Here is a 25,936-nt window from a genome sequence, read left to right as displayed (position 1 = left end):
TTTACTGTGAATGGAGGCGGGCTGATGAGAACGATCCCCAGCCAGCTCCGGCTCCATCAACTAGCGACAATCAGTTCTGCGTAAAAGCACAAGAGTGATTATCACTGGGACGCCTGGAAGGGCATCTGCGCCCGACAGGTTGTCTCATGAAAAAGGGCCCTTAGCCTAAAGATGTAAACAGTGTCAGACAACTAGAGAAACATTTGAAAAAAAAAAAAAGACAACTATAGAAACAGTCCGGCTCTCATTATTGGTCCAGGACAGGAGGATCACTTTAAGTGTTGGAAAGGCTTATTCCAGATACATGGGAGAACCATTAAAGTGACTATCCAGGACTATGGATCAAGAAAGAAGTGTCTTTCGAAACACGTCTGTGCGTAGACATGGTGTTACATGGTACCTACCATTTGTAATTTTATGGATTTTTTCTTAATAAAAGAAGTGTTTTTAAGGAGTCGGCTTTTCTCCTTTGTTATACTACTGATGACCTAAGCTCGAGATAGATCATCAATAATTAACCAACAAGGTCCATCGTTCGTGATCCCCACCAATCAGCTGATTAAACAGACTGCCTCTTCTCAAGCCTGTGATGCGAATTGTGAGGTTGGTTGTACCTCTCCAATTTCATGATAGGAGCATAGAACAAATTAGGCTCCACTCTCTTCCCCATGTATATTATTTCCAGAACTTTAGACTTCCCGGAGAAAAATCTTCTCTTGGGAGATAAACTGAATGTATTGGATTGAGAGGAATAAAGCTTAGCAAATTGGGGCAAAACTCATTATTAGCTCGCTATATTAATTCTGGTATACCCTACCAGCTAGAACATTAATATTGCATTGAGGACATTTCAAACCTTTTGACTCACTTGCTAGACTGTTCGGTCATTTAAGTACACATTTGCTAATACCTGATCTTGGGTTGTAGAAGAATGTTCAGCACCTTGTGCAACACGTTATATTTGGCACAGCCACGTAAAATAGCATGTCTAAAACACTAACCCTCACTAGAACCGTAACACTTGGGCTCCAGGGCAAATTCTGAACATATCCCACCACAAGTGTATGTTGGTTGCAACGGTGCATAAGGAAATATGTCCCTCCAGGCACGGCCAAGGAAACACCCCCTGCGACTGCAATTGTTACACCCCTGAACTCACTGTTAATGCCATTTGAAAGCATCTCTATGGATTGGCTACTATTTTGTCTAAAGCTTATTTTTCAAAATGGTTCAGAAATTGGGACCATGGGATAAAAAAACACATATTTGGGATCACTGAATTCTTTTTGTAAATAGTTCATAATTCTACATGGATTCTTGGCTTTGCTCAAATATTTTCCGGATGGAATTTCTCTTTATCGCACAAACTATGATTCCAATATAAAAGTTTACTTTAGATTAATGAAAATAAAACATTACACTAAAATTAATTCAATAAAAGTGAATTATGAGACGCTAATCTTAAATATATAGATCTTTGACCTGTAGCAATAACTTAAAGGAGTCTTGGCCTCTCAAAATTGTAGAAACTTAAATCTCACTTAAATTCTGTTGACTTCTTCCTGCTTCACTTGCAATCTTGTTCTAATGTATTTGTGCTTTCATGTACAGATCTTAGCAACCACCATACATGCATTCAAAATGGGCAAATAGATGGCCTCCTAATCAGTTGTCCATCTGTAGAGCAGGACAATTTCCTCACCAACATTGCAGGAAGTTTAACCCTTTCCAATCCAATTTATATCCTAGTTTTCCTAGGGGGCTTACTCTTTTTCTGCTGTTATACAACAGCGCTATCTGCTGGCTAAAGCCAGTACTGCATGTGGTGACACATTGGATAGGCTCTGACAGCAGAGAGGCTGGCAATATACAGTAAGAGAACCCCGACGGACGTCTTCCAACATCGGATCTGTACAGCCTTAAATCATAATGTCGTCAGACGTCAGACAGTGGATTGGAAAGGGTTAAACAAAAAATTCAAGATTTTTACCAACCCCCAAAAACCCAACCAAGATAGTTAAAACTTTTGTTATTGGTCATTATTATCGGCCATCTCTGAAATGGACAGTGCCAGAAAATCTGCAAAAATGGTCGGAAACAGCCATATTGGATGATTTCTGTAAGGTAGCCCTATAGAAAAATCTTTCCCGCCAAGGACAACAAATTTATTCACACAGATCATATAAATGTTAAAATGCAAAAATTAAATAAAATATATTTTAATGATTTCAATTTTTCAGATACTCTTGTTATTCCTTTTAAAAATGTCGAAGGGTTGAGTAATGCTGTGATGGGAATGTTACCCTGACTGATCTCTGCTTTCTCAAAATCAAAAAGACGAAGATATGAATATTTTAGTAACTCCCAAGGGAGCGAACGTTAAAAAAGAAGAAAGGACCACACAGATTTCAGTATAATGAAACCTAAAAATATTTAGGGTTAGGAGAGTAAAGGAGATTAAGGTCAATTTATTAGTGTTTAGTGGCCTATAAATGGAAAATACACTGACCCGGTTTAAAAGGCAGTTTTTTTTCTAGCAGCATACTTAAGAATTACAATTAATTAGGCAAAAATAATAGCCTATATAACACACACAGCGTATTGTATTGCTTTCATGTGCGAATTGCTAATTAAAGGGGTTTTCTGACATTTTGTATTAGTGGCAGTAGGGCGAAGGGTGCTTAAAAAAAAACAAAAACACATAGAGTAGCTGGCTGCTACTCTAGTGCTCTGTTCACATTGGCTACAGCAGCCGTGGGTTATTTAGGCACGTGACTGCTGCAGCCAATGGGAGGCCAGCAGGGACATCATCATTGACATCCCTTAAACCTGCCTGGGGCTTCTACACCAAAACCCACTTGTCAGGTTTATGGGATGTCACCAGGCCTGCCGGCTGGTTGATGTCACCTGTCAAATGCCGGTGGTCCGGGGATGTGGTGAGTATATTTCTTTTATATAGTTTTGAGCATGGGGAACCCAAAAACGATATAATCAGAAATAACTTGGAAAGCCCCTTTAAGATTATAATGGACAGAATGGGGGGGGGGAAAGGAACCATCAAGAAAACAAATGAGTCTTTATGGTAAATAATTCTCATTTGTTCCATCCATATGTGGTTGTCATAGGTATGTCCACAAGGACTGAAATACTGCAGAATCTTCACATTCTGCTCTTTCCCAAGTATGCAGCAGAACAAGTGGAATACTATTCTAAAGTTGCAGACGCAGCTGTTTTGGACGTCTCATTTGCTATATTAATTACACCTATGCTGCCTAAATTATAAAAGTCTGGACAAGTTGACGGCTCCTGAAAAATCATTTCTTCTCCAGAGAAATGACGCTGCTTGAGTATTTGGCCTTTTGCAAATGAATCCTTTATTTCTTCTATCTCGCATCAATTCTTTTCTATGTCATCTTAAATAAATGTAATTTTCCTCTAGATTAAAAAATACAATGTCACCTTAAAATTGTGAGTTCCCATTCTATATACTCGAGTTTCCCATTATAGGCAGTATGTGTCCTTTCCTCCCCGATTACCATCCAAGTTGGCCAAACGCCTAAAATCCGTATTTATCCCCGATTGCAGGCCAATCAAGCCTAAATCGATTCAACCATCAAAATCGGCGGGCAAGAAAAAACTAGTAGACCACAGAAATGGTTGAAAAAAACAACAACCACAAAAGAGTCAGCATCTTTTACCCTCACCTGTCTCCTCCCCCTCCCATGCAATGTGCGAATTATGGGATGACGATCAGCTAATTCATTGCTCAAAGGAGCCAATTCAAATGACAGTTGGCCACCGACAAAGTGATGAGTGATAAGTCGCTAGTTTCATTTCAGATTACCAAAAAATAGTCGCAGCTCCATGAAAAAAGTCATATGGTGTAAAGTTACAGTTATATGTATATGAATGACTTGCGAGTAAATTTGCATGGAAATCTCCTCTTTGAACAAGAGCGGGGACTTGGAGGTGGGGCCAGAGGGATTCTCATAGTAAATCAATCTGGCCAAGAAAGGGGGGCAGGGCTAGCAGGCTTTGCTAGAAAAGAATCACTATAAGAATCCCCTAGCCCCGCCCCTCGGGAAAACCCTGGCAAAGCCCTTTAGCTTTGCCTCCTCTCTCTCCCAATATGGGTAGATATGTCAGAGATCCCCTGTAGCTCCGCCCCTTCTCTCTTCTCCCTATGGGGGATTCCAAGGCTGTTGCGTGATCTTATCCCATTGATTTCAATGGGGCCTGGTCCCATTGAAAACAATGGGTGATATCACAGATTTTTTGTATCGCAGCGAGGCTTGAGTGAACACATCGCAAATGAGAATGAAACCAGTGAAAATCATGGTTTTCATAATCATGCGTTTTCACTCACTCTCGCATCGCCAGAAAACCTATCACCAGTGAGTAAGAGCCCTAAGTCTCACCTTTGTATCCTCTCCTGCTAGGACATCCCTTCCCCCCCCCCCCGCCCCCACAAAACAACACTTACACCAAAAACTACTCACTCCTTGTGTATGATTTCAGCCTAATACAGTTAGGGCTGCGGGATCGGCATGCTACACATCAGTTCAAAAAAGCATATTTACGATATTTGTAGAGTGAGATTATTTAGCATATCCACACAGTATTGGTGTCCCTACCGGTACGTTTGAACCCGTTTGAGTATATCTGGCTTGGATCAATATAAAGGGAGAAAAAAAAAATCACTTTGTCTCAGTTATATAAGAATGCATATATCTACGTATCCTGATCTTTATGAGTCAACTGACCCTGTGCCAGCATCGATTGCTAAAAGTGTTCTAAAAATAAGAATTTGGCATAATTACCACTAAACGCATATTCTGACCTCCTGCTAATGGTTGACACATCTCTATGTACTGATGTTAAATCCAAACCACTTTTCTAATACCAATCAAAAAACACACTGAAAAATAATCAGAGATCAAGGGGACCACAGCAGTAGATTAAAGGTTCAAGGTTTACAGATCGTCGCTGATAGAGAACAAACAACTGGGGGAATCCAGGACGTCAATCAAAGTAAGCCCTCCTTCCCTAATCCTAAGTATCTGTTTATAAGCAAGGAATGTGGAAGGTGTACAATGTTTGCTACTTTCATTTCTAGTATGCTTTTTTTTGGGTACCGGGGCAGTTTCTTCTTGTTGTCTTCCAAGATTACATGTACTTTTGAGGAGATGGTCGGATAGTAGCCCCATAGACTTTAGTGTAAATGTCCTCAGTGTTGTTTGTTGTGGTGAACTGCTTTACAAGTGGTGAATTAATAACATTTGCGATTGACTTGGCATGCTGTGACTATGTAAAATGCTCTGTAGAAAAAGCGGAATTATTATTATTACTACAAGCAAGCATTTTTCAGTATGTGGTCACTTTTGCATTGCTTCAGGGGAAGGGTGAGTTATAAATACCAACAGAGAACCAGCAATGACCTTAGCTGTACGAACTCCACTTCTGATTTATGTATTCCAACTTTCCAGTGCTTTCAACTTTCCTGGAGGGTAAAATATATCCATTCTTATTTCTTTTGGCATTAAACAGAGTCTTTACCTCCTCTACTAAATCCATTAATCGCAGCAGAGGGGCCTAAAGACCTGGCTCGTTCAGCAGGGGAGGGGTCAAGCCATTCTCTGATGTCAGTATCAATCATGAGACCCTCAAAGAGATCACTATTGTTTCACTGTGTCCTCTCATCTACGCTACCAACCAAATATTTGCTTAACAGTAGGCGCTACTTACAATAACTTTACATATTCCGTCTCTATCACTGATGTAGGTATATTGCTTTTGAAAATTAATAAGTAGTGCATTTGTGTAGGATGTCATAACCTAATGTTCTCCGTCCATAGGTTGGTCTTCCAATACACACAGGCCGTGAGAATAGACCCAAAGATAAGAGATACATAGGAGTGGGCTTAGTGCATAAAGATAACGTTTCACTCCACATTACAGTTGAGTGGACCAAGAATATAAAATATAGAATGAGAATAAAGGGCCGTTCTAATGGGCTTCATTAAGAGAAAAGTTTTGGTTAGGGTATATTATTTAGTTATATGAAGGGTTCCAGAGGTCAATATCTTCTATAGTGCTTTGTGGTGATTTGCATTAGTGCTTTATCTAAAACATTAGCTTAATCCCCAGTAATCCTTGCTTTGGGCCCATTTGCTCGCTACATTTTGCCTTGTTTACTGCAGTATAACATGTTTTTTTTAGACGCAAAATTAAAAAGTTGAATAAGTCAGCAAACTTTTTTCCAGAGAGATATATATCTATATATATGTATATATATATATATATATATATATATATGTATATCTATATATATATATATATATCTGCAAATATGTGGAATACAGATACGTGAGAATGTATTATCCAACAGTGCCCAAGGGTGCTCCAAACCCCTGATTGACCAAGAAGGGCAGCATAATTAGCATCCCGGCACTATTTATTTAGAATTATTGAAATGCCAGCCACATGATCGCACATGGCACGTATGACACAGGTAAGGTAGTTCCTTGCTACTCCTAACAAGAGTTTTGGGAGCCCTTCAGTGGATATAGTGGCATCTATACTAGTAGAATCTAATGAATTCTCCAATTTAAGGATGAAAGAAAGGAAAGGGGTGGAGCAAATGCAATAACGCCAGAGGCTCGAGTCCTACAAAAACATCCTGGATTCAGAAGCTTTACAGAGGGTTGCAAAAAATAGATATTTGACGTGCTGCCAACCAGGTGGACCCACCAACGATGGGTGAACTAGATATGCGAGGAGCAAAAAAACTGGTATCTCTGCCCAACTCTCCAAAACAGGTTGTAAGATAATAGGATGCAATATCCAACTTCTCTTCTATTAAATAAATTTAAAACTAGCATAAGATACGTGTTTGAGGGTGAAGCCATTTATTAGTAAAGCTGGGTAGGACATCTATCTTCGGACTGGAGGGATATGGACCCAAATATGCTGGTGGCACCAACAGAGGAGAACATCGTGGCTGGGAACACCAAGAGAAGTGGTGATGAAGGAGTTCACCCCAAAACACGTATATTATGCAGTTTTTGATAATTTATTTCTCTAATACAAGAGAAGTTGGATAGTACATCCTACTGTCTTACGACCCTCATTGGAGAGTTGCGCCAAGATAGCAGTTTTTTTGGTCCTCATATATCTAATATAAAGATGGCTGTCCTGTGACAGATTCTCTTTAGGCTGGGTTTTCACATTGTGCTTGCCACGTGCATTTGAAACCCAGCACACCTAAAACAACTACTATCTTGCCTATAGTGCCAAAATAGCAGAAAGCGGCTTCCTGTCTATAAGATACAAACATAAATAACACCAGCATATAGGACACTGTACAGCAGTACAGGGCAGTTTTCTCTGAGCTGTGAATATAATATATTTCTCTACATTGTACATAGAGAAGATTTGCCCACTTTCCCAAAAGTGTAGAGTGTGGGGTAGAAAAGAAAAAAGTTGCAAATTATTGTGCAAATGCAGCATGTGCCAAAATACGTGACTTTTGTCTGCAGAATTCTGTTGTAAATGCATGAATTCTTCCCATAATGTCTTTCAGCATCACTTTTCATTCTATCTTGTCTACCAGGAAGATCAGCTTAAGAGACAAGATGTCATACACACAATAGTATCAAAACCTGCAAAAATGATGATCACATATAAAAATCAGTCAAAAGAATTCTGTGAAACCCTGTCACATAGAAGAAGTCAGCGGAATGATCGGATTAAGGCTTTCTAATACCATGTCCATTCTCATTTATGTGTCTAGCTACATGTCAGATCAGTTCACAATGTGCTTTACTCTATTATACTTGTATGCTGCATAGCAATATGTAACAAATGTTTTGTTTTTTTATCACATTAAGTTTTTAATTGACACACAAGTCCCCATGCCCAAGTAAAAGTATGACACAGGCTGCTTTTCTACTGGCAATGGGGTAACAGAAGCTTTAAAACTTCATGGCACTGATATAATAGGCCAAAGAGCATAAGCCTCTGGCCCATTATACCGATGTCATTTTTATAACTTTTAGGTTTGCATTTTCACTATTTTTTATTTCTTCTTCCTTCACCTCTTCTTCACCTCCCCTTAAAGACCAGGGTGTTTTGGTCCTAAAGGACCAGACATTTTTTAGAAATTTTACCCATGTGGTGGTTTTATTACCCTATTTTTTATTCTTCAGCTACTAAAATTATTTTTGCATCATTTGTTTTTCATGACTATTTTTGATTTATTTTTTAACTTAATTTTTTCCAGTTTTTCTTTTTTTAATTTATTGTTGTTTATATTAGTATATTTACACTAAAATAAAGCTTAGGAATTGGTTCCTCATTTTATTTTTCATGTTTTGATATATAATTCTCATAGTCTCGGATAACGGGTCGCATATGATGAGGGTTTACGTTGGCATTAGGTCCTTTTCTTTTTTATATATTTTTATTTTATTTCGTAATTTAAAAAAAAATGATTTTGTAACAATTTTTTTTAAACATCTTTGTCTCCCATGACATCATATAAAACGTCTGGGGGTCATTCAAAATTTTTATTTTTTTTTTCTTAATGTCACACTTTTCCACGTAACTTGGGCATCCATAGGAGCCCCAGTTACAGGGAAAAACATCCCCCTGTAGTGACAGTAGTTACTAACAGAGCTGATCTTGGTTTGCTAGGACCCTATAGCTCTGACATACCAGGGGGCACCCGCTGATCCCATGATTAAAAAGTGGCAGTGACACTTCTGCTTTCTCTCTACACTATACAGCACTCATTGAGCGCTATGTAGCCTGCAAGAGAGAAGGTGGATTTGGTTAATAACCATTTCTGCCTTCTCCTCGGGTCCTCGGCTGTGACTAACAGCTATGGACCTGACCTGCTGCATTGCAGGAGCAGGAGCTTTAATCCCACACTGTGTTTTTACCATCGGCCGGGATTAAAGCTCAGGACCAAGTGCTGTAAATTTACGGTGCTTGGTCCTTAAGGGGTTAATATTTTTTTTTTTTCCTTTTTACCAGTCAGTGGTGTAGAGGCAGGGTGACTGGGGTGTGAATAATGTATAACAATGATGCACTGATGTCAAAAGACACTATTTATACAGATTGAACAATTTACAGATATGCCAATAAAAGATTTCCAATACAACTACAACTATATAAAATAAGTAACATTACCCATTTTGAGTCTATAACAGTGTTTTTGTGGCATGGCGTCCCACTGTGACTAAAATGTTAGGAAGCTCCCACGTCTAGCTGGGGATGCGGCTTCGGAATTTCCCTTAATAACTGGCTAGTTATTTAAATGCAAAGTATGAACCGCAAAACTGTTCTGGCTACAAGGAATGCAATGGGACGGCTTTATTCTTCTCTCCGACCATAAGGGAATGTGATAACGGAGCCGGGAGAAGAAAGACGATTCTGCCCAAAAGAGGGCACTCATTTGGATTAGTACAACCATCATCTTTGTTTTACTGGAAACTGAGTTTAGAGTTGAGACTTTCACTTCCATTTCACCCTTTCCCGTCATCCCTAAAATAAGCCTCCGATTCCCTGTCTGTTAGTCTTGAGATGTTGCTTTATTTTCTTTACTTACTATGTACCCCGGTAAGACTGCATAGAGTTTGACTATCAGAGGCTGGTGGCAGGGGGTCAATTAGACCTTGGACAGCTGGCCAAACACACTGACAATCACAGTGCAAGATGTAGAATGTGCTACTTACTACTTCAGTAGGTCTGTAGTACTTGTGATCGACTTTCACATGGACTTTGCCGGTCTCACTGCAGCGGCCCACTTCATTTTCATTCTTGCCCTCCCATCTGTAAATAAGACAAACAACTGATGAACAGCAAGCGACATTCAAAGACCCCGGGTAGAAGCATTTGGCACCTTTATTTCACCTTTCAGGCCTGGTGTTAAAGCCATCTCCCTAGGAGAGTGTAAACTCATTACTAAACAGAAAAAAGGAGAATTCCTGCCACTTGAATAATTTCCCAAACTGTCACATTCTTGCTACGTGTGAAATGTCTAAGCTGTGCCCTTCAAACTAGATCCTTTGTATATAAACCTTAATTGGAAACTAAGGGCCCTTAAACACGGAACACATATGCTTCAAATAATCGTGTGAAGAGAAGTAGAATTATTTAGTGTAAACACGGCCAAAGACTAAAAGCTAAACAAGAGCTCGTCCGCTTATCGTTCGCCATGCATTCTGCGCTGGTTGTAAATATCGCTGTTCGGCATTTGCCAGTTGTTCCACCTAATAGGCGAACGTTCAGTGGATCGTGAATCATTCCCAGATTTTCGTGAAATGTCAATAATGAACTAAACGAGCAATGATGAAAAATGTAAACAATTATCTGTAAATGGACACAAGGCCCATTTAGACCTAACGATTCTCGCTCGAAATTCGCTCAAAGCCGTCTTTTGAGCGATAACCGTTGCATCTAAATGAACAGACATCAAGCAGTTTTCGTGCACGAGTCATTCCTTGGTCAATTCTAGTTTTCTTGAATTGAGCGATGAACTCTTGTCAGCGGTGCAGGCTGGTATTACAGTCGGTAGAGCTGATAAGATTCTTACAGCCCGTGTCCCGCTGGTGGTTCACAGCGGGGCACGGGCTGTAATCGCAGAGAACATTACAGCTGTTTGCTTATGCAGAACAGCTGTATTGTTCGCTGAGTGATAGTGGCGGTGTCCGGCTCCGCCTGCATAGCTCTTAAGTAGCCATCAAACTATCGTTTAAGCAAATTTTCAGCAATCATCTGTCAGTGTAAATAGGGTCATAGTTTGAAAGCAAACAACATATTTAATTGCCCCATATAAATGGCCCTACGGTGTAAAAATCTGACATACACACATCTAAGTCAGATCAGTTGTCAGAAGCTCACAAATGTGTAAAATGTTACAAAAATTGCAACAAAAATTCTGTATCTGGTGAGTAACTGAACGAAAATGCAAATGGAAAGATGGAACCATGCCTCTACAGCGCCACTATTACAAAGCAGCATTCCTACAAGTCAGCGGCTAACCTTTTAACAGGCCTTAGAACAATAGCTGGAAATATAAGTCTTCTCCAGAAAGAAAAGATAACCATGTACAGACAGACAGTTTGGGGGGTTTTGCCCCTCATCAGTGTACAGTAGGTTTGCTGGCTGGGTGAGTGGCTTATGACGTGGGTCTGGAAAGGGTACAGTTGCTCCTTAAGGAGAGCACCTAGAAGATGTAAGGAGACTTATAAGACCATGCATGCATCTCTGGGAAATATCCAAATGAAAAAAAAAATGTAGCGCCACCTATTGGAGGGCAGCATTCCTGCAAGTCAATGTCAGGCCTTCTAACATTGACTGGGAATATAAGCCAAAGTCAAAACTCCGTAACAGCTGTCTGTACATGGTTATCTTTACCTTCTGCAAAAGATTCTGGCTTTGGTTTATCTAATTCACCATCAACTGGGATAATAGTATAAATGCCTGCTTACACAAAACTACTTTTTAAACCTCAAATAAATATTTGGTGGATTAAAAAGTTGCTGCTGAGGATCTGATGGACATTTCTATCAACTAAGTTCTTCGGTGCAGGCAGGAAGGAAATATACTGATGTCATTGTTAAAGGGGTGGTCTCGCGAAACCAAGTGGGGTTATACACTTCCGTATGGCCATATTAATGCACTTTGTAATATACATCGTGCATTAACCCCTTGAGTGGCACGCCGGGAAAAGTTCCGGGACGAGCTCCACTGCTCATAGCAACATAGCCCGGAAGATTTCCGGGCTATGTATCACTATGGGAGCTGCAGAGCACAATGCCACAAGCTGTGACATGGTGCTCTGCCTGCACAGTCCCACAGAGAACAAAGCAAGGGCTTTGAAAAACCAGCAGAAGATATTGCCGACATGTCGGCAATGTCCTGCTTTGTTTACAAGTTGCCATAGAGACCATCGGCTTGTCAGAAGCAAGCCGATGGTCTCTGTGGCAGGGAGAGCTGGTTGTTAGCTGTCAGAGGACAGCTAGGTACTAGCTCTTACAGCAGAGATCAGAGAAAACCTCCGATCTCTGCTGTGTTAACCCTTTACATGCTGCAGTCTATGTGACTGCAGCATGTAAAGGGCTGTCACTGCAGCATGTAAAGGGCTGTCACCATCGGACCCCCGGAATGTGATCAGGGGTCCTGATGGGTCCCTGTGGAAGTCCCCTAAAGGGACAAAAAAAATAAAAAATTTTTAAAAAATTTTTTTAAAAAAAGTAAAAAAATTATTAAAAAAATAAAAAAAACACTTGTCTCCCTTTACTTTGTAAAAAATCAAAAATACAATCACACATGTGGTATCCGTGTGCGTCGTAATGACCCAGAGAAGGAAGTTAATACATTATTTAACCCCTTAATGACATGGCCCCTTTTTTCTTTTTTCCCCATTTCTTTTTTTCCTCCCCCCTGTTTAAAAAATCACAACTTGTCCCGCAAAAAACAAGCCCTTATATGGCCATGTCAATGGAAAAATGAAAAAGTTATGGCTCTTGAGACGCAACTGCAAAACTAGTTGAAATTCAATGATTAGACCATTTTAAAAAACCTGCCCTGGTGGGCACGACAGGGTGGTAGGAAACCTGCCACTCAAGGGGTTAAATATGAGCCATACAGAAATTATTCCACTTACCTGCTCCGTTGCTAGCGTCCTCGTCTCCATGGTTCCGTCTAAATTCGCTGGCAGCTTGCTTTTTTAGACGCGCTTGCGCAGTCTGGTCTTCTCCTTTCAGCACGAGCCGCTTCAGTGTGCTCCCCGCTACAGCTCTTCTGCGCATGCGCAGACGAGCTGTCACTGCTCGGGAGCGCGCTGGAGCGGCCATTCTGTACCATCCTCTGTTAGAGGAAGGTGCAGAAACTGGAGCTGCCCAACGGAGAAGCCCAGCCCAGCCCAGCAGCCCCGAGAAGCCGCCCAGGTAAGTGATGGGTCGGGGGGTGATCTTCTCCAACAGGTGAAGGTCCCGGGCCACAGCGCTAGGTTCCGGAGCCCAGCGCTAGGTTCCGGAGCCCAGGTGAAGGCCCCGGAACCTAGCGCTGGGCTCCGGGGCCTTCACCTGGGCTCCGGAACCTAGCGCTAGGCTCCGGGGCCTAGCGCTGGGCTCCGGAACCTAGCGCTGGGCTCCGGAACCTAGCGCTGGGCTACGGGGCCTAGCGCTGGGCTCCGGGGCCTTCACCTGGGCTCCGGAACCTAGCGCTGGGCTCCGGGGCCTTCGTCTGTTGTCAGGGTCTAGCGCTGGGGAGCCGGGAGCGTAGCGCTGGGGAGCCGGGGGCTAGCGCCGGTTACCTGCTGCCTCGCGGTGGGTGACTGGTCGGCGGCTGAGGGGCGTCTGGTTGCCATGGAGACACAGCTGGCAGCGTCTCGGGAGCGCGCACGTCGGGCTGCAGCAAGCGACGGGAAAAGAGCCGGCGGCCATCTTGGGGAAACTTTTATAAGTTGCTGAAACGCTGGAACGGTAAGTACGAACCAGCTAGAAAAGTCATTTACAGGGGGGCTTAATAATGTATGCTTAATTAGGGGGACTGGGCAAAAAAAAAAATTCACTGCTTCCTCGAGACATCTCCTTTAACCCTTTCCAATCCAATTTGTATCCTGGTTTTCCTAGGGGGTTGTTTTTTCTGCTGTTATACAATGGCGCTATCTGCTGGCTAAAGCCAGTACTGCATGAGGTGACACATTGGATAGGCTCCGACAGCAGAGAGGCTGGCAATATACAGTAAGAGAACCCCGACGGATGTCTTCCAACATCAGAGCTGTACAGCCTTAAATCATAATGTCTTCAGAGGTCAGACAGTGGATTGGAAAGGGTTAATGCATTTCAATGGGGAAAAGTTGGGGGTCGTCTTACACGCCGGAAAATCTGGTATATAAATTTGATATTGTAGTAATCGTACTGACCCACAGATTAAAGTTATTATGTCATTTGTGTTGCTGTGTGTACACCGTAGAAACAAGACCTCCCCAATCCCCAAAGATGGTGGAATTGTGTCTCTTTTTGACCATTTCACATTTTTTCAACGTTTTTCAGCACATTATATGGTACATTACATAGTAATGTAAAAAATACAACTCATCCTGCAAAAAAAAGAAAACAACAAGCCCTCAGGCATGATAAATAGAAGAGTTAAGATTTTTTGAAAGCTAGAAAATAAAAATAAAAAAGGGGCAGGCCTCAATCTTGCTTGTTATGTTTCTCTCTTGTGCATGGCCAGGTTAAAGGAGATGTCCCGAGGCAGCAAGTGGGTCTATACACTTCTGTATGGCCATAATAATGCACTTTGTAATGTACATTGTGCATTAATTATGAGCCATACAGAAGTTATAAAAAGTTTTTTACTTACCTGCTCCGTTGCTAGCGTCCTGGTCTCCATGGTGCCGACTAATTTTTGGCCTCCGATGGCCAAATTAGCCGCGCTTGCGCAGTCCGGGTCTTCTGCTGTTCTCTATGGGGCTCCGTGTAGCTCCGTGTAGCTCCGCCCCGTCACGTGCCGATTCCAGCCAATCAGGAGGCTGGAATCGGCAGTGGACCGCACAGAAGAGCTGCGGTCCACGGAGGAAGAGGCCATCTTCAGCGGTGAGTAGAGAAGTCACCGGAGCGCCGGGATTCAGGTAAGCGCTGTGCGGGTGGTTTTTTTAACCCCTGCATCGGGGTTGTCTCGCGCCGAACGGGGGGGTGGTTTAAAAAAAAAAAAACCCGTTTCGGCGCGGGACATCTCCTTTAACTCTTACTATATCTCACTATACAGCTATGTAACCAACTAACAGCCTCATTGGTCTTATTTTTAATACTGTGTTTTCCCCTTGAACCCTTTGCAATCCAATTTTGGATTCAGGGTTTCCTAGGGGGTTTTCTCTTTCTGTCATTATACAATGGCGCCATCTGCTGGCTAGAACCAGTATTGTGGTATTGGATATGCTGGAGAGGCCCCCGACAACAGAGTGGCCAGTAATATACAGTAAGAATACCCAGCCGGACGTCTTCCGACATCGGAGCTGTACAGCCTTCAATCAGAATGTCTTTAGACGTCAGACAGTGGATTGGAAAGGGTTAAAGAATAAGTTATTACATTTTCAACCCGAATTCCGGCTGATAATTGAGTGCGTGAAGCGCTGTACAGAATAAACCTGGAGATCTGTAGACTGGCAACAGAGGATTGCTAAACTAAACTTATTGTGAAGGCGAACTCTCTAGAAGCCCTGCGGTCCAGCAGCTTATTGCAGGACATGCAGTCAGTGTAAAGTTTAGGCCAACCCCGACTTTTCACAACTCACTTTTCACAACTATTACAAACAGAGCCTCCCATATGTGAAGCACCTTCCACGCACTGACAGACTGAAGAAGCGTTTAACCCTCTCCCCCCTGTGAATTATAGCCGCTGGTAACATGTTTCAGTCTGGAATAATACTAGTTACGTTTCTTGAAATGCCATAAAAAGCAACCCTGGCCTTGCGAATGATTAATGGCGAATGCTGAAGTTACTGTGATAGATTCATCGCTGTTAATGGAACATGCAAATTGAGCCAACAGCTGATTGGACGAGGGTGGGACGGGTTTGCTCAAGTCTCTTCAATATATGGCAAATTATTTAGCATCACATTAATGAGTATATCTGGCAGTGTGGTTGCCACTTGTAAGTGAGCCATCCATGGACTACTAAAAAGCCTAGCCTATTTTATGTTTGTTGATGACTCTTGCATAATTCCCAGGTTCAGGTATACAATAATGGTGAAGTCCCCTGGTTCAAGCACCGAGTCGTGACCGACTCCTAGGGTGGCGTCACATCGTAAAGTTTTTTGGCAGACTGTTTGCCATTGCCTTCCTCAGTGATCTTGTTACCCCCCCACCGCTTGGTACTCATTTTAGTGACCTTGGAAGGATGTGTCAACCTTGAGCCGGCCACCTGAACCCACAACCTTCGGGTCATGAGCAAGAGCTTAGCACTGCATTCTGCTGGGATAACCTGAGGCTCTAGGTATACCATACATTATACTTATTTGCACCTATATAATCTATCACTAATTGATAGATGGGCTTTCGAGACAATTAAAGCCATCATTACAATTCCCATTCTTAGAACTCTACTAAACCTTTGTTACAACTGCCCAGTAAAATGTACAAAGGGATTAACTATAAAGTATTACTGATGTTAGTAAACACTGACTGATCATACAGGAACCATCATTATATTGTCATAAGCTATAAACATGATATGGTTGTGCTCCAACTTAAAGGGATTTCCCCATTACAACACATGTATCACTTGTCCCAGGTGATAAATGTATGATCACTGAGGGTCCGACTGCTACGATCATGAGAGCAGTAATCTCATAGTCCCCATAGTGTATGTAGCAGTGATGCACATGTAGGACCACCGCTTCAGTCACAGTCTGGGGAAATAGTCTACTTGGCCACCTCCCGCAGTCCCATAGAAGTGAATGGAATAAACATTGTAGAAGGAAAAAAGTCTTCTATGCTCATAAGAGGCATATATTAGAAAGACGTGGTTCCACTTACTTGGAAGGAGGGGGTATGATATCAGAATATACCCTCCAGCATATAGTCCCTCCTGAGGGTAACGTCCAGCAAGTCAATTGGAAAGCCAAAATCCAAATAGCGGTTTATTAGACACAAACATGGAGTACAGGGAAACAGGGCAACGCGTTTCAGTGTTCGAGTGACACCTTTATCAGGAATTGGGGCAATAGCTGTAAATTAATACACCCCCTCCTCTAAAGGCAAAGTTCAGAAGAATCTCTGATCTCCAATGTTTAACCCTTTGAATGCCACATTTAAACTTAAGACTTCTTGAGAACCTGTAGGAGAGACCCCTGACTGCCTCAGAATCTATGGAAGGGACCCTGCTTTAATTATGTTCCAATGATACCTCCTACATAAAGAGGCTCCTTTCTTCTTCTCTACCAGGGCCAATAGGCTGTACACTAAAACATTGCATTCACTTATACCGCAATACATAACATATTCTGAACAACACTTCCAATGCAGTTCTTGACCGCAGTCACTGTCGAGGTATAATGCCCAATTCAGACAGGATGAGCTGTCGGGCAAACAATGTCCAACACTCGTCCCAGTGATGCTCGCTCCTCTGCTATCACACAGGAGCGAGTATCTCTGGCATGGCTCACAGTGCTGCCGGCATGGAGGGGGAGCGGGTCGGGGAGCGTTCTTCCTCCGACCGCTTCCATTCATAGTAAGCAGACAGACATTCAGTCACTGCATGCATTTACATGGGACAACTAACACTCAAATTACCATGGTTGCGCGAGAATGTGATCGATTCTCAACATTCTGTGTAAAGGGCTCTTAAGAACAACTCTGATGCTTAGCTAGCTGGGAGCGGACTGGCACACTTTCTCTTTCAGTTCCGGTTGATAAGCGTGAAATGTCATTGAACAGAGTAATTTGTTGCATCATAATGATGAAGTGCAAAACCCAAGAACCGAGGAATTTATAGAAGAGAATGGGATCGCTTGGCTATCTCTGGCAGTCCTATTGTAATGAATGGAGCGGCTCAGCACATGTTACCGCTGCCTTATTCTTTCCTGCACGCACCGTGCTCCATTCTCAGGATCAGTTGGACCCCACCAATCAGCAAGTTATCCTCTATCCTAAAGGTAGCTTGTTTTGGTGGAATAACCCCCTTAAGACAATATCTCGCCCCTTGTGCCTCTGCAATGTATATGTCGGCCCCGCGGCTCGTTGTGTATAGAACGATGTAGTGTGCAATTGGCTGCATACATTGTTGCAGCGCTTAGATACCATTAATGACGTCATTTGCTTACACTATGGTTTTGTTGATGTGCTTGAAAGCTTTCTCCACGAATTCGCGAACGCTGTGGACCTCCCCGGTAGATATCACAAAATCCTCCGGCTCATCTATTTGCAGCATCAACCACATGGCCTGCGGAGAAAACAAACACCACCAATGTAAGCATGATATGCCATAGCAGAAGGGAAGGTAATGCATTCTAGTAACACACTGATACATGCACCTATTACTTCATACTACACAGGAATAAAGAAATTAAACCATTCCACCCAATTCTAAGTAGTTCATTTTCAGCAGCACTACGGGATGTTTGCTACATATGCTAAGCTGTGGAGTTTCCTCTTCTGGTTGAACTTGAGGAACACTTGCATTTTTTCCACCATACTAACAGATAACTGAGGCAGCTAAAGCCCGACCTCAAGCCTTTTGTACACATTTATGGTTATGTATAATTTATTCACATATTTAACGTAGGTTCTAATAACACACAATATAATATAGGCAGCATGAGTAACTTGGTACATAAGATTTGAAGAGTGTCATTATATCTGAGCTCTCTAGGAAAATATCAATAAAATAGTGCCCCTAGTGGCCAGAATTATTCTGCAAGAGGCTATCCAAATAAATCCGCCCCTAAAAGAAGTTGTCGTTTTGCTGCACAACCCGTCCTGCAGTTCCATCTCAGGCAGATCTGTAAGTGATGAGTTGTGGTGATTAGATGAACGATCTTGTCACCGGAGGCCCTAAAAGTGGTTCCTCCCTTGGCCTATAAAAGGCTCTCGGAGGCTCCTTGTGTGTAGTGGCTTCTTCTTCTGCTTGTGTAGAGCTTGTTGACCACTAGAAGCCTCTACGACGCAGAGAAGAGATTTCACCCTGCTACCAGAGTCTGAAAGGGGCGCATTATTGGGATGTGAGGAGCTGGATGGTCGTATCCATGAATTGTCCCCCAGCGACCGTTCTGACAAGACTGGTAGGAGGTGTTGGGACCAGTGCATGCAAACAAGGCAACCAGGCTCAGGATGCCCTGCCAGTAGAGAGGATCGTCTGATTGTCTGACAAGCAAGAGCAGCTCCAACTGCTTCACTGTCCACCATCCACAGACAGGTGGCGCCATGATTACACCACTGTGTCTGTCGGAACCATTTCCTGGCACTTGACTGAAGGACATTTGGTCTTATGGCACCCATTACATATACTGCCTATGACACCCACCATTGCCTCAGTTTGCGGTGCTGTGAATCCAGGCTTAGTTTGGGAACTGACGACAGTCATGTTCCCGTCTGGAGACCTCAGGGTTAGCGCCTCAATCCTGCCTTTGCTGTGGAGCGACACACTGACCCCTGCTGGTGTGATGGTTTGGGGGGGGCATCGCAAACGACAGTCGGTCACCCCTAGTAGAGGTACGAGGGATAATGACAGCTCAGCGATATGTTCAAGGCATCTGATAGAATAGATACTATTCTATAATGTGAACAGAGCCTTATATAAACTTAAAGGGGCTGTCCAGTTTTAAACTATCTGCTGCCTGGGACCTGCTGATCAGCTATAAACTGGGCCTTTGTGCTCATGTGCCGAGCTGATTTTTGCAGGTAGCAAACAGCTCCATTCTCACTGCAGTGGCCAGTCTTGGTACTACAGGCGTTGAAGTGAATTGGAATTTTGCCTCCACTTTTTGGTTTTGTATTTTCTATGTAGTCAAATAAAGGAAATACAAGGAAGAGTGGGCAAAGATTGCCAAGTCAAGATCTACCTAAAAAGACTGAATGCTGTGATAAAGTGAAAGGGTGCATCAACAAAGCATTGGTCTTAGGGTGTGTATATTTATGCAACCACATTATTTTAGTTTTCCTTTTAAATTATTCCACCCTGAAGGATTTCAGTTTGTTTTTTGATGGAATTGTTCAGATAATGGGCCACATGGAAAGAAATCGGAAATAATTCACCATTTGTCAGACTTTTTGTAACATGACAGAAACCTGTAATTTTAGCAGGGGTGTGTAGACTTTTTATATCCACTGTAGGCCAACGATGTTGTTATTACTTTTTGTAGAATTCATACAACTTTACAACAACCTTATTTTTATGAAATCCAATTTACAAAGAAAAACACAGTCTGAAGCCTAGCAGGACACATATATGAGAGGCTGGGGAATGTATGTAGCTTGGCAGGGAGAAAATATATTGCACTGTGTCGGAGCAGCTGTACCTGGGAGCGCCATGTGCAAGGTGTTGGCCATTCTCAGACAACCCCTTCTCATACGCGTTCAGCCTCCTCACCAGAACTACAGTCTTCTCCAGTCCGGTGTTCATGGCTCTCGGCAGCACAGTGAAGCAACACGGCTGCCCATGTATACGGAATGGTAGTAGTCTTTTATTTCTAGTAACAAATGCTACACTTCAGATTTTCTTAAAGTGGTACAATAGTTTTCAATTAGTGGGAGGGGCAGATGCAATTGGCCATATATCCCTTTTGTGTCTAATTATTCAGCCACCACAGCAGGGCTTTCATCCCCCGTGTTTACACAACCTTGTCCGAAGTGTGAATGAGAAACTAATGAGATACCCCAGCAGTAAGCACTATAGATTACCACTAGTCCAGATGGACTCCCCATCATCCTGCCGAAATACTCAACACATGCATCACTTATCACCCAAAGTCTACATAGAGTCAGACATTTCATCCAACATGCATCGGGAGGACTCTTGTAGAAAGGACTTTCTTCCAATATCTAATATACAGAAAACATGTTCTTGAAAAGCTAATGTGGGTTGTTGTGTCATAATGAAGATAAAACAATGATTTGGTATAGCACCATAATGGGTTCTAGGACTGAGGATGGTTTCACATCTGTGTTGGAACCTCAGTGGCACAAGATACAGGAAGAAAAAGCGCTACATGCATCGCTTCTTCTTCCGGTAAAATGCCGGGCAGTTGAGCGGAAACCAAACAAACCCCATTATAGTCAATGGGGTCCATTTGGCGCTGTTCGGTTCCATCAGGAAATGGAGCCATTTGGCCATGGGGATTCTCTTTCCTGCTCCCTGAACATGACATTTAAGCATAAATTTGGATTCATCAAGTTCTCTATCGGATATATATATCACATGCACCGCTGCCCATCTGAAAATATCAACTTAGTTCCAAGATGGTGGCTTTCAAAATGGCCACCATGGTAGACACCGCCTCTCACAGATTTACCCCTTTCCCCTTAGCAACCTGCCACACATAGGATGGCATTCCAAAACAACTGTTTTCCATTGATTCCGGTGTCTCCATACATTTGGGCCACCCTGTACTTGATATCTATTTGCTTAATGCCTATTCACTAACTCATAAATGTATTTAATATCTAATCAACATGTCTAAAATCGATCTCAAATCTATTGCTTAATATCTACCTAATTATTTATCTATCTCATATCTATCTATCTATCCCATATCTATCTATCTCATATCTCTCTATCTATCTATCTATCTATCTATCTATCTCATATCTCTCTATCATCTCACTATCTATCTCATATCTATCTATCTTATATCTATCTATCTCATATCTATCTATCTCATATCTATCTATCTCATATCTATCTATCTATCCATCTAATATCTATCTATCTAATATCTCACGATCTATCTCATATCTATCTAATATCTATCTATCTATCTATCTATCTATCTATCTATCTCATATCTATCTATCTCATATCTATCTATCTATCTCATATCTATCTATCTGTTACTCTCTCATATCTATCTAATATCTATCTATCTCATATCTATCTATCTATCTATCTATCTCATATCTATCTATCTGTTACTCTCTCATATCTATCTAATATCTATCTATCTCATATCTATCTATCTCATATCTATCTCATATCTATCTATCTATCTATCTATCTCATATCTATCTATCATCTCATATCTATCTATCATCTCATATCTATCTATCTCATATCTATCTATCTCATATCTATCTATCTCATATCTATCTATCTCATATCTATCTATCTCATATCTATCTATCTCATATCTATCTATCTATCCATCCATCTAATATCTATCTATCTAATATCTCACGATCTATCTCATATCTATCTAATATCTATCTATCTCATATCTATCTATCTCATATCTATCTATCTATCTATCTATCTCATATCTATCTATCTGTTACTCTCTCATATCTATCTAATATCTATTTATCTCATATCTATCTAGTATCTCACTATCTATATCATATCTATCTAATATCTATCTACCGTATATACCGGCGTATAAGACGACTTTTGAACCCCGAAAAATCTGCTCTGCAGTCGGGGGTCGTCTTATACGCCGGTAATTCAAAAAAAAAAAAAGTGTAAAAAAAAAAAATTCATTACTCACCTGCCCCGGCGTTCTGTCGCGCTCCGGCAGGATGTCGCTCGCTCCGGCAGGCTGTCGCTCGCTCCTCGTCCCGGCGCAGCATAGCTTTCTGAATGCGGGGCTTGAAATCCCCGCTTCCAGAAAGCTAATACACACGCCGGCAGCCATGACATCATTGAATGGCTGTGATTGGCTAAAGCGCACGTGGCTTCAGCCAATCACACTATTCAATGACATCATTGAATAGTGTGATTGGCTGAAGCCACGTGCGCCTTCAGCCAATCACAGCCATTCAATGCTGTCATGGCTGCCGGCGTGTGTATTAGCTTTCTGGAAGCGGGGATTTCAAGCCCCGCATTCAGAAAGCTATGCTGCGCCGGGACGAGGAGCGAGCGACAGCCTGCCGGAGCGAGCGACATCCTGCCGGAGCGCGACAGAACGCCGGGGCAGGTGAGTAATGAATTTTTTTTTTTCTCTCCACTGAATACCGGCGTATAAGGTGACAGTTGGGGGGTCGTCTTATACGCCCCGTCGCCTTATACGCCGGTATATACGGTATATATCTGTCGCTCTCATATCTATCTATCTCACACATCTCTCATATCTATCTATATCTATCTGTCTCTCTCTCATATCTATCTATCTAATATCTATCTATCTCATATCTATCTATCTATCCATCCATCCATCTAGCTATCTCATATCTATCTATATCTATCTGTCTCTCTCTCTCTCATATCTATCTATCTATCTAATATCTATCTATCTAATATCTATCTATCTCATATCTATCTCTCATATCTATCTATCTATCTATCTCATATCTATCTCATATCTATCTATCTCATATCTATCTATCTATCTATCTATCTCATATCTATCTATCATCTCACTATCTCATATCTATCTATCTTATATCTATCTATCCCATATCTATCTATCTCATATCTCTCTATCTATCTATCTATCTATCTATCTCATATCTCTCATATCTATCTATCATCTCACTATCTATCTCATATCTATCTATCTTATATCTATCTATCTCATATCTATCTATCTCATATCTATCTATCTATCCATCTAATATCTATCTATCTAATATCTCACGATCTATCTCATATCTATCTAATATCTATCTATCTATCTATCTATCTATCTATCTCATATCTATCTATCTCATATCTATCTATCTATCTATCTCATATCTATCTATCTGTTACTCTCTCATATCTATCTAATATCTATCTATCTCATATCTATCTATCTATCTATCTCATATCTATCTATCTGTTACTCTCTCATATCTATCTAATATCTATCTATCTCATATCTATCTATCTCATATCTATCTCATATCTATCTATCTATCTATCTATCTATCTCATATCTATCTATCATCTCATATCTATCTATCATCTCATATCTATCTATCTCATATCTATCTATCTCATATCTATCTATCTCATATCTATCTATCTCATATCTATCTATCTATCTATCTATCCATCCATCTAATATCTATCTATCTAATATCTCACGATCTATCTCATATCTATCTAATATCTATCTATCTCATATCTATCTATCTCATATCTATCTATCTATCTATCTATCTCATATCTATCTATCTGTTACTCTCTCATATCTATCTAATATCTATCTATCTCATATCTATCTAGTATCTCACTATCTATATCATATCTATCTAATATCTATCTATATATCTGTCGCTCTCATATCTATCTATCTCACACATCTCTCATATCTATCTATATCTATCTGTCTCTCTCTCATATCTATCTATCTAATATCTATCTATCTCATATCTATCTATCTATCCATCCATCCATCTAGCTATCTCATATCTATCTATATCTATCTGTCTCTCTCTCTCATATCTATCTATCTATCTAATATCTATCTATCTCATATCTATCTCTCATATCTATCTATCTATCTCATATCTATCTCATATCTATCTATCTCATATCTATCTATCTATCTATCTATCTATCTATCTCATATCTATCTATCATCTCACTATCTATCTCATATCTATCTATCTTATATCTATCTATCTCATATCTATCTATCTCATATCTATCTATCTATCCATCCATCTAATATCTATCTATCTAATATCTCACGATCTATCTCATATCTATCTAATATCTATCTATCTATCTATCTATCTATCTATCTATCGCATATCTATCTATCTATCTCATATCTATCTATCTGTTACTCTCTCATATCTATCTAATATCTATCTATCTCATATCTATCTAGTATCTCACTATCTATATCATATCTATCTAATATCTATCTATATATCTGTCGCTCTCATATCTATCTATCTCACATATCTCTCATATCTATCTATATCTATCTGTCTCTCTCTCATATCTATCTATCTAATATCTATCTATCTCATATCTATCTATCCATCCATCCATCTAGCTATCTCATATCTATCTATATCTATCTGTCTCTCTCTCTCATATCTATCTATCTAATATCTATCTATCTCATATCTATCTCTCATATCTATCTATATCTATCTATCTATCTATCTATCTCTCATATCTATCTCTCATATCTATCTATATCTATCTATCTATCTATCTCTCATATCTATCTCTCATATCTATCTATCTATCTATCTATCTATCTATCTATCTATCTATCTATCTATCTATCTCATATCTATCTATATCTGTCTATCATATTTATCTATCAACCTATCTTTGTGGTATGACATTTGTGGATTACCAAACGGTATAGTATGTTTCTCATCAGCTGTATGGATCACTTGTATGCAACTCTCATCATTCTTTCTTAAAAAGGGCAACACTACTTTTGCACTGTAAAGACCACCACAGCAGGCTGTATATTTGTATCTAGCAATAACCCGGACTCTGATCAGACGGACTGAAGATCCGCTGGAATGAAAAGAACCAGCACATCTTTTCCCCCTTTCTTGTCATGTTCCAGGATATCCCTGTGTTAGGATCTTACAGATCAGCACACATGGGGATAGGGCGCTGCCCGCTGAATGGCTGCCATACAAGTGTCAGCTTTCCAATTGTTTGTTTAAAAAATCCACAGACAAGTTGTTCTGTATAGCCGGGGCAGGCTGGGAGAGAACCAGCCTGTAGGAACCGCTGCAACCTGAGAGGAAATGTCCCTAAGAGGCTCTCTGGTGGAGTGTCACCCTTCTGGCACTTCAGCTGCACTACACGGCCCTGCCAACTCATCTGTACCCAAGGAGAAGAAGCCGTTACCCCGTGTCAGGCGTGGCGGACAATCCTCATCATCACGCTCCACAATGTTGCTCTTTTAGGTGACACCGGTTGACGGAGGAAATGCATTTTTCCATGAGATGCCATGTAACTAATCAGCCATGTGATGCACATGGCAATCAAACATAATCACGTAACAAAGGACTGTATCAGACCTGCTATTTATCTTGGATGGTTACATGATGGCTCAGAAACAAGCCAATATACAGTTCTCATCATCCCGGAAACACTGCTTGGCATGTAGCGCAGATCACTGCAGTGATAGAGCCATCTATACATGACAATCTGGGAATGGATGCCAAGAGGAATATTAAGTAGGGAAGAGCTTATATATACAACTTATGTCGATATACAGGATCACCTAAGCAAACATCCATGTAAATGACATGCATGATCCGAAACACAATCCTCCATTGTTGATCCTCAACATGACGGATTC

General features: G+C 41.1%; 1 protein-coding gene across 3 annotated transcripts in view; it reads right to left on the bottom strand.

The window, feature by feature from the left end:
* Positions 1-25,936, bottom strand: part of GMDS (GDP-mannose 4,6-dehydratase) — a 621,910-nt gene that overhangs the window by 111,657 nt on the left and 484,317 nt on the right. For all 3 annotated transcript variants that reach the window (XM_066579263.1, XM_066579264.1, XM_066579265.1), the window contains exons 9-10: positions 17,840-17,958; positions 9,738-9,834 (exon numbers count right to left, since the gene is read on the bottom strand). In XM_066579263.1, the coding sequence (XP_066435360.1) occupies positions 9,738-9,834; positions 17,840-17,958 (216 nt within the window). The remainder of the gene's footprint in view (positions 1-9,737; positions 9,835-17,839; positions 17,959-25,936) is intronic.

The sequence above is a fragment of the Eleutherodactylus coqui genome, chromosome 9 (genome assembly GCF_035609145.1).
Source record: "Eleutherodactylus coqui strain aEleCoq1 chromosome 9, aEleCoq1.hap1, whole genome shotgun sequence".
NCBI lineage: Eukaryota > Metazoa > Chordata > Amphibia > Anura > Eleutherodactylidae > Eleutherodactylus > Eleutherodactylus coqui.
This window is presented reverse-complemented; position numbering and strand designations above follow the sequence as displayed.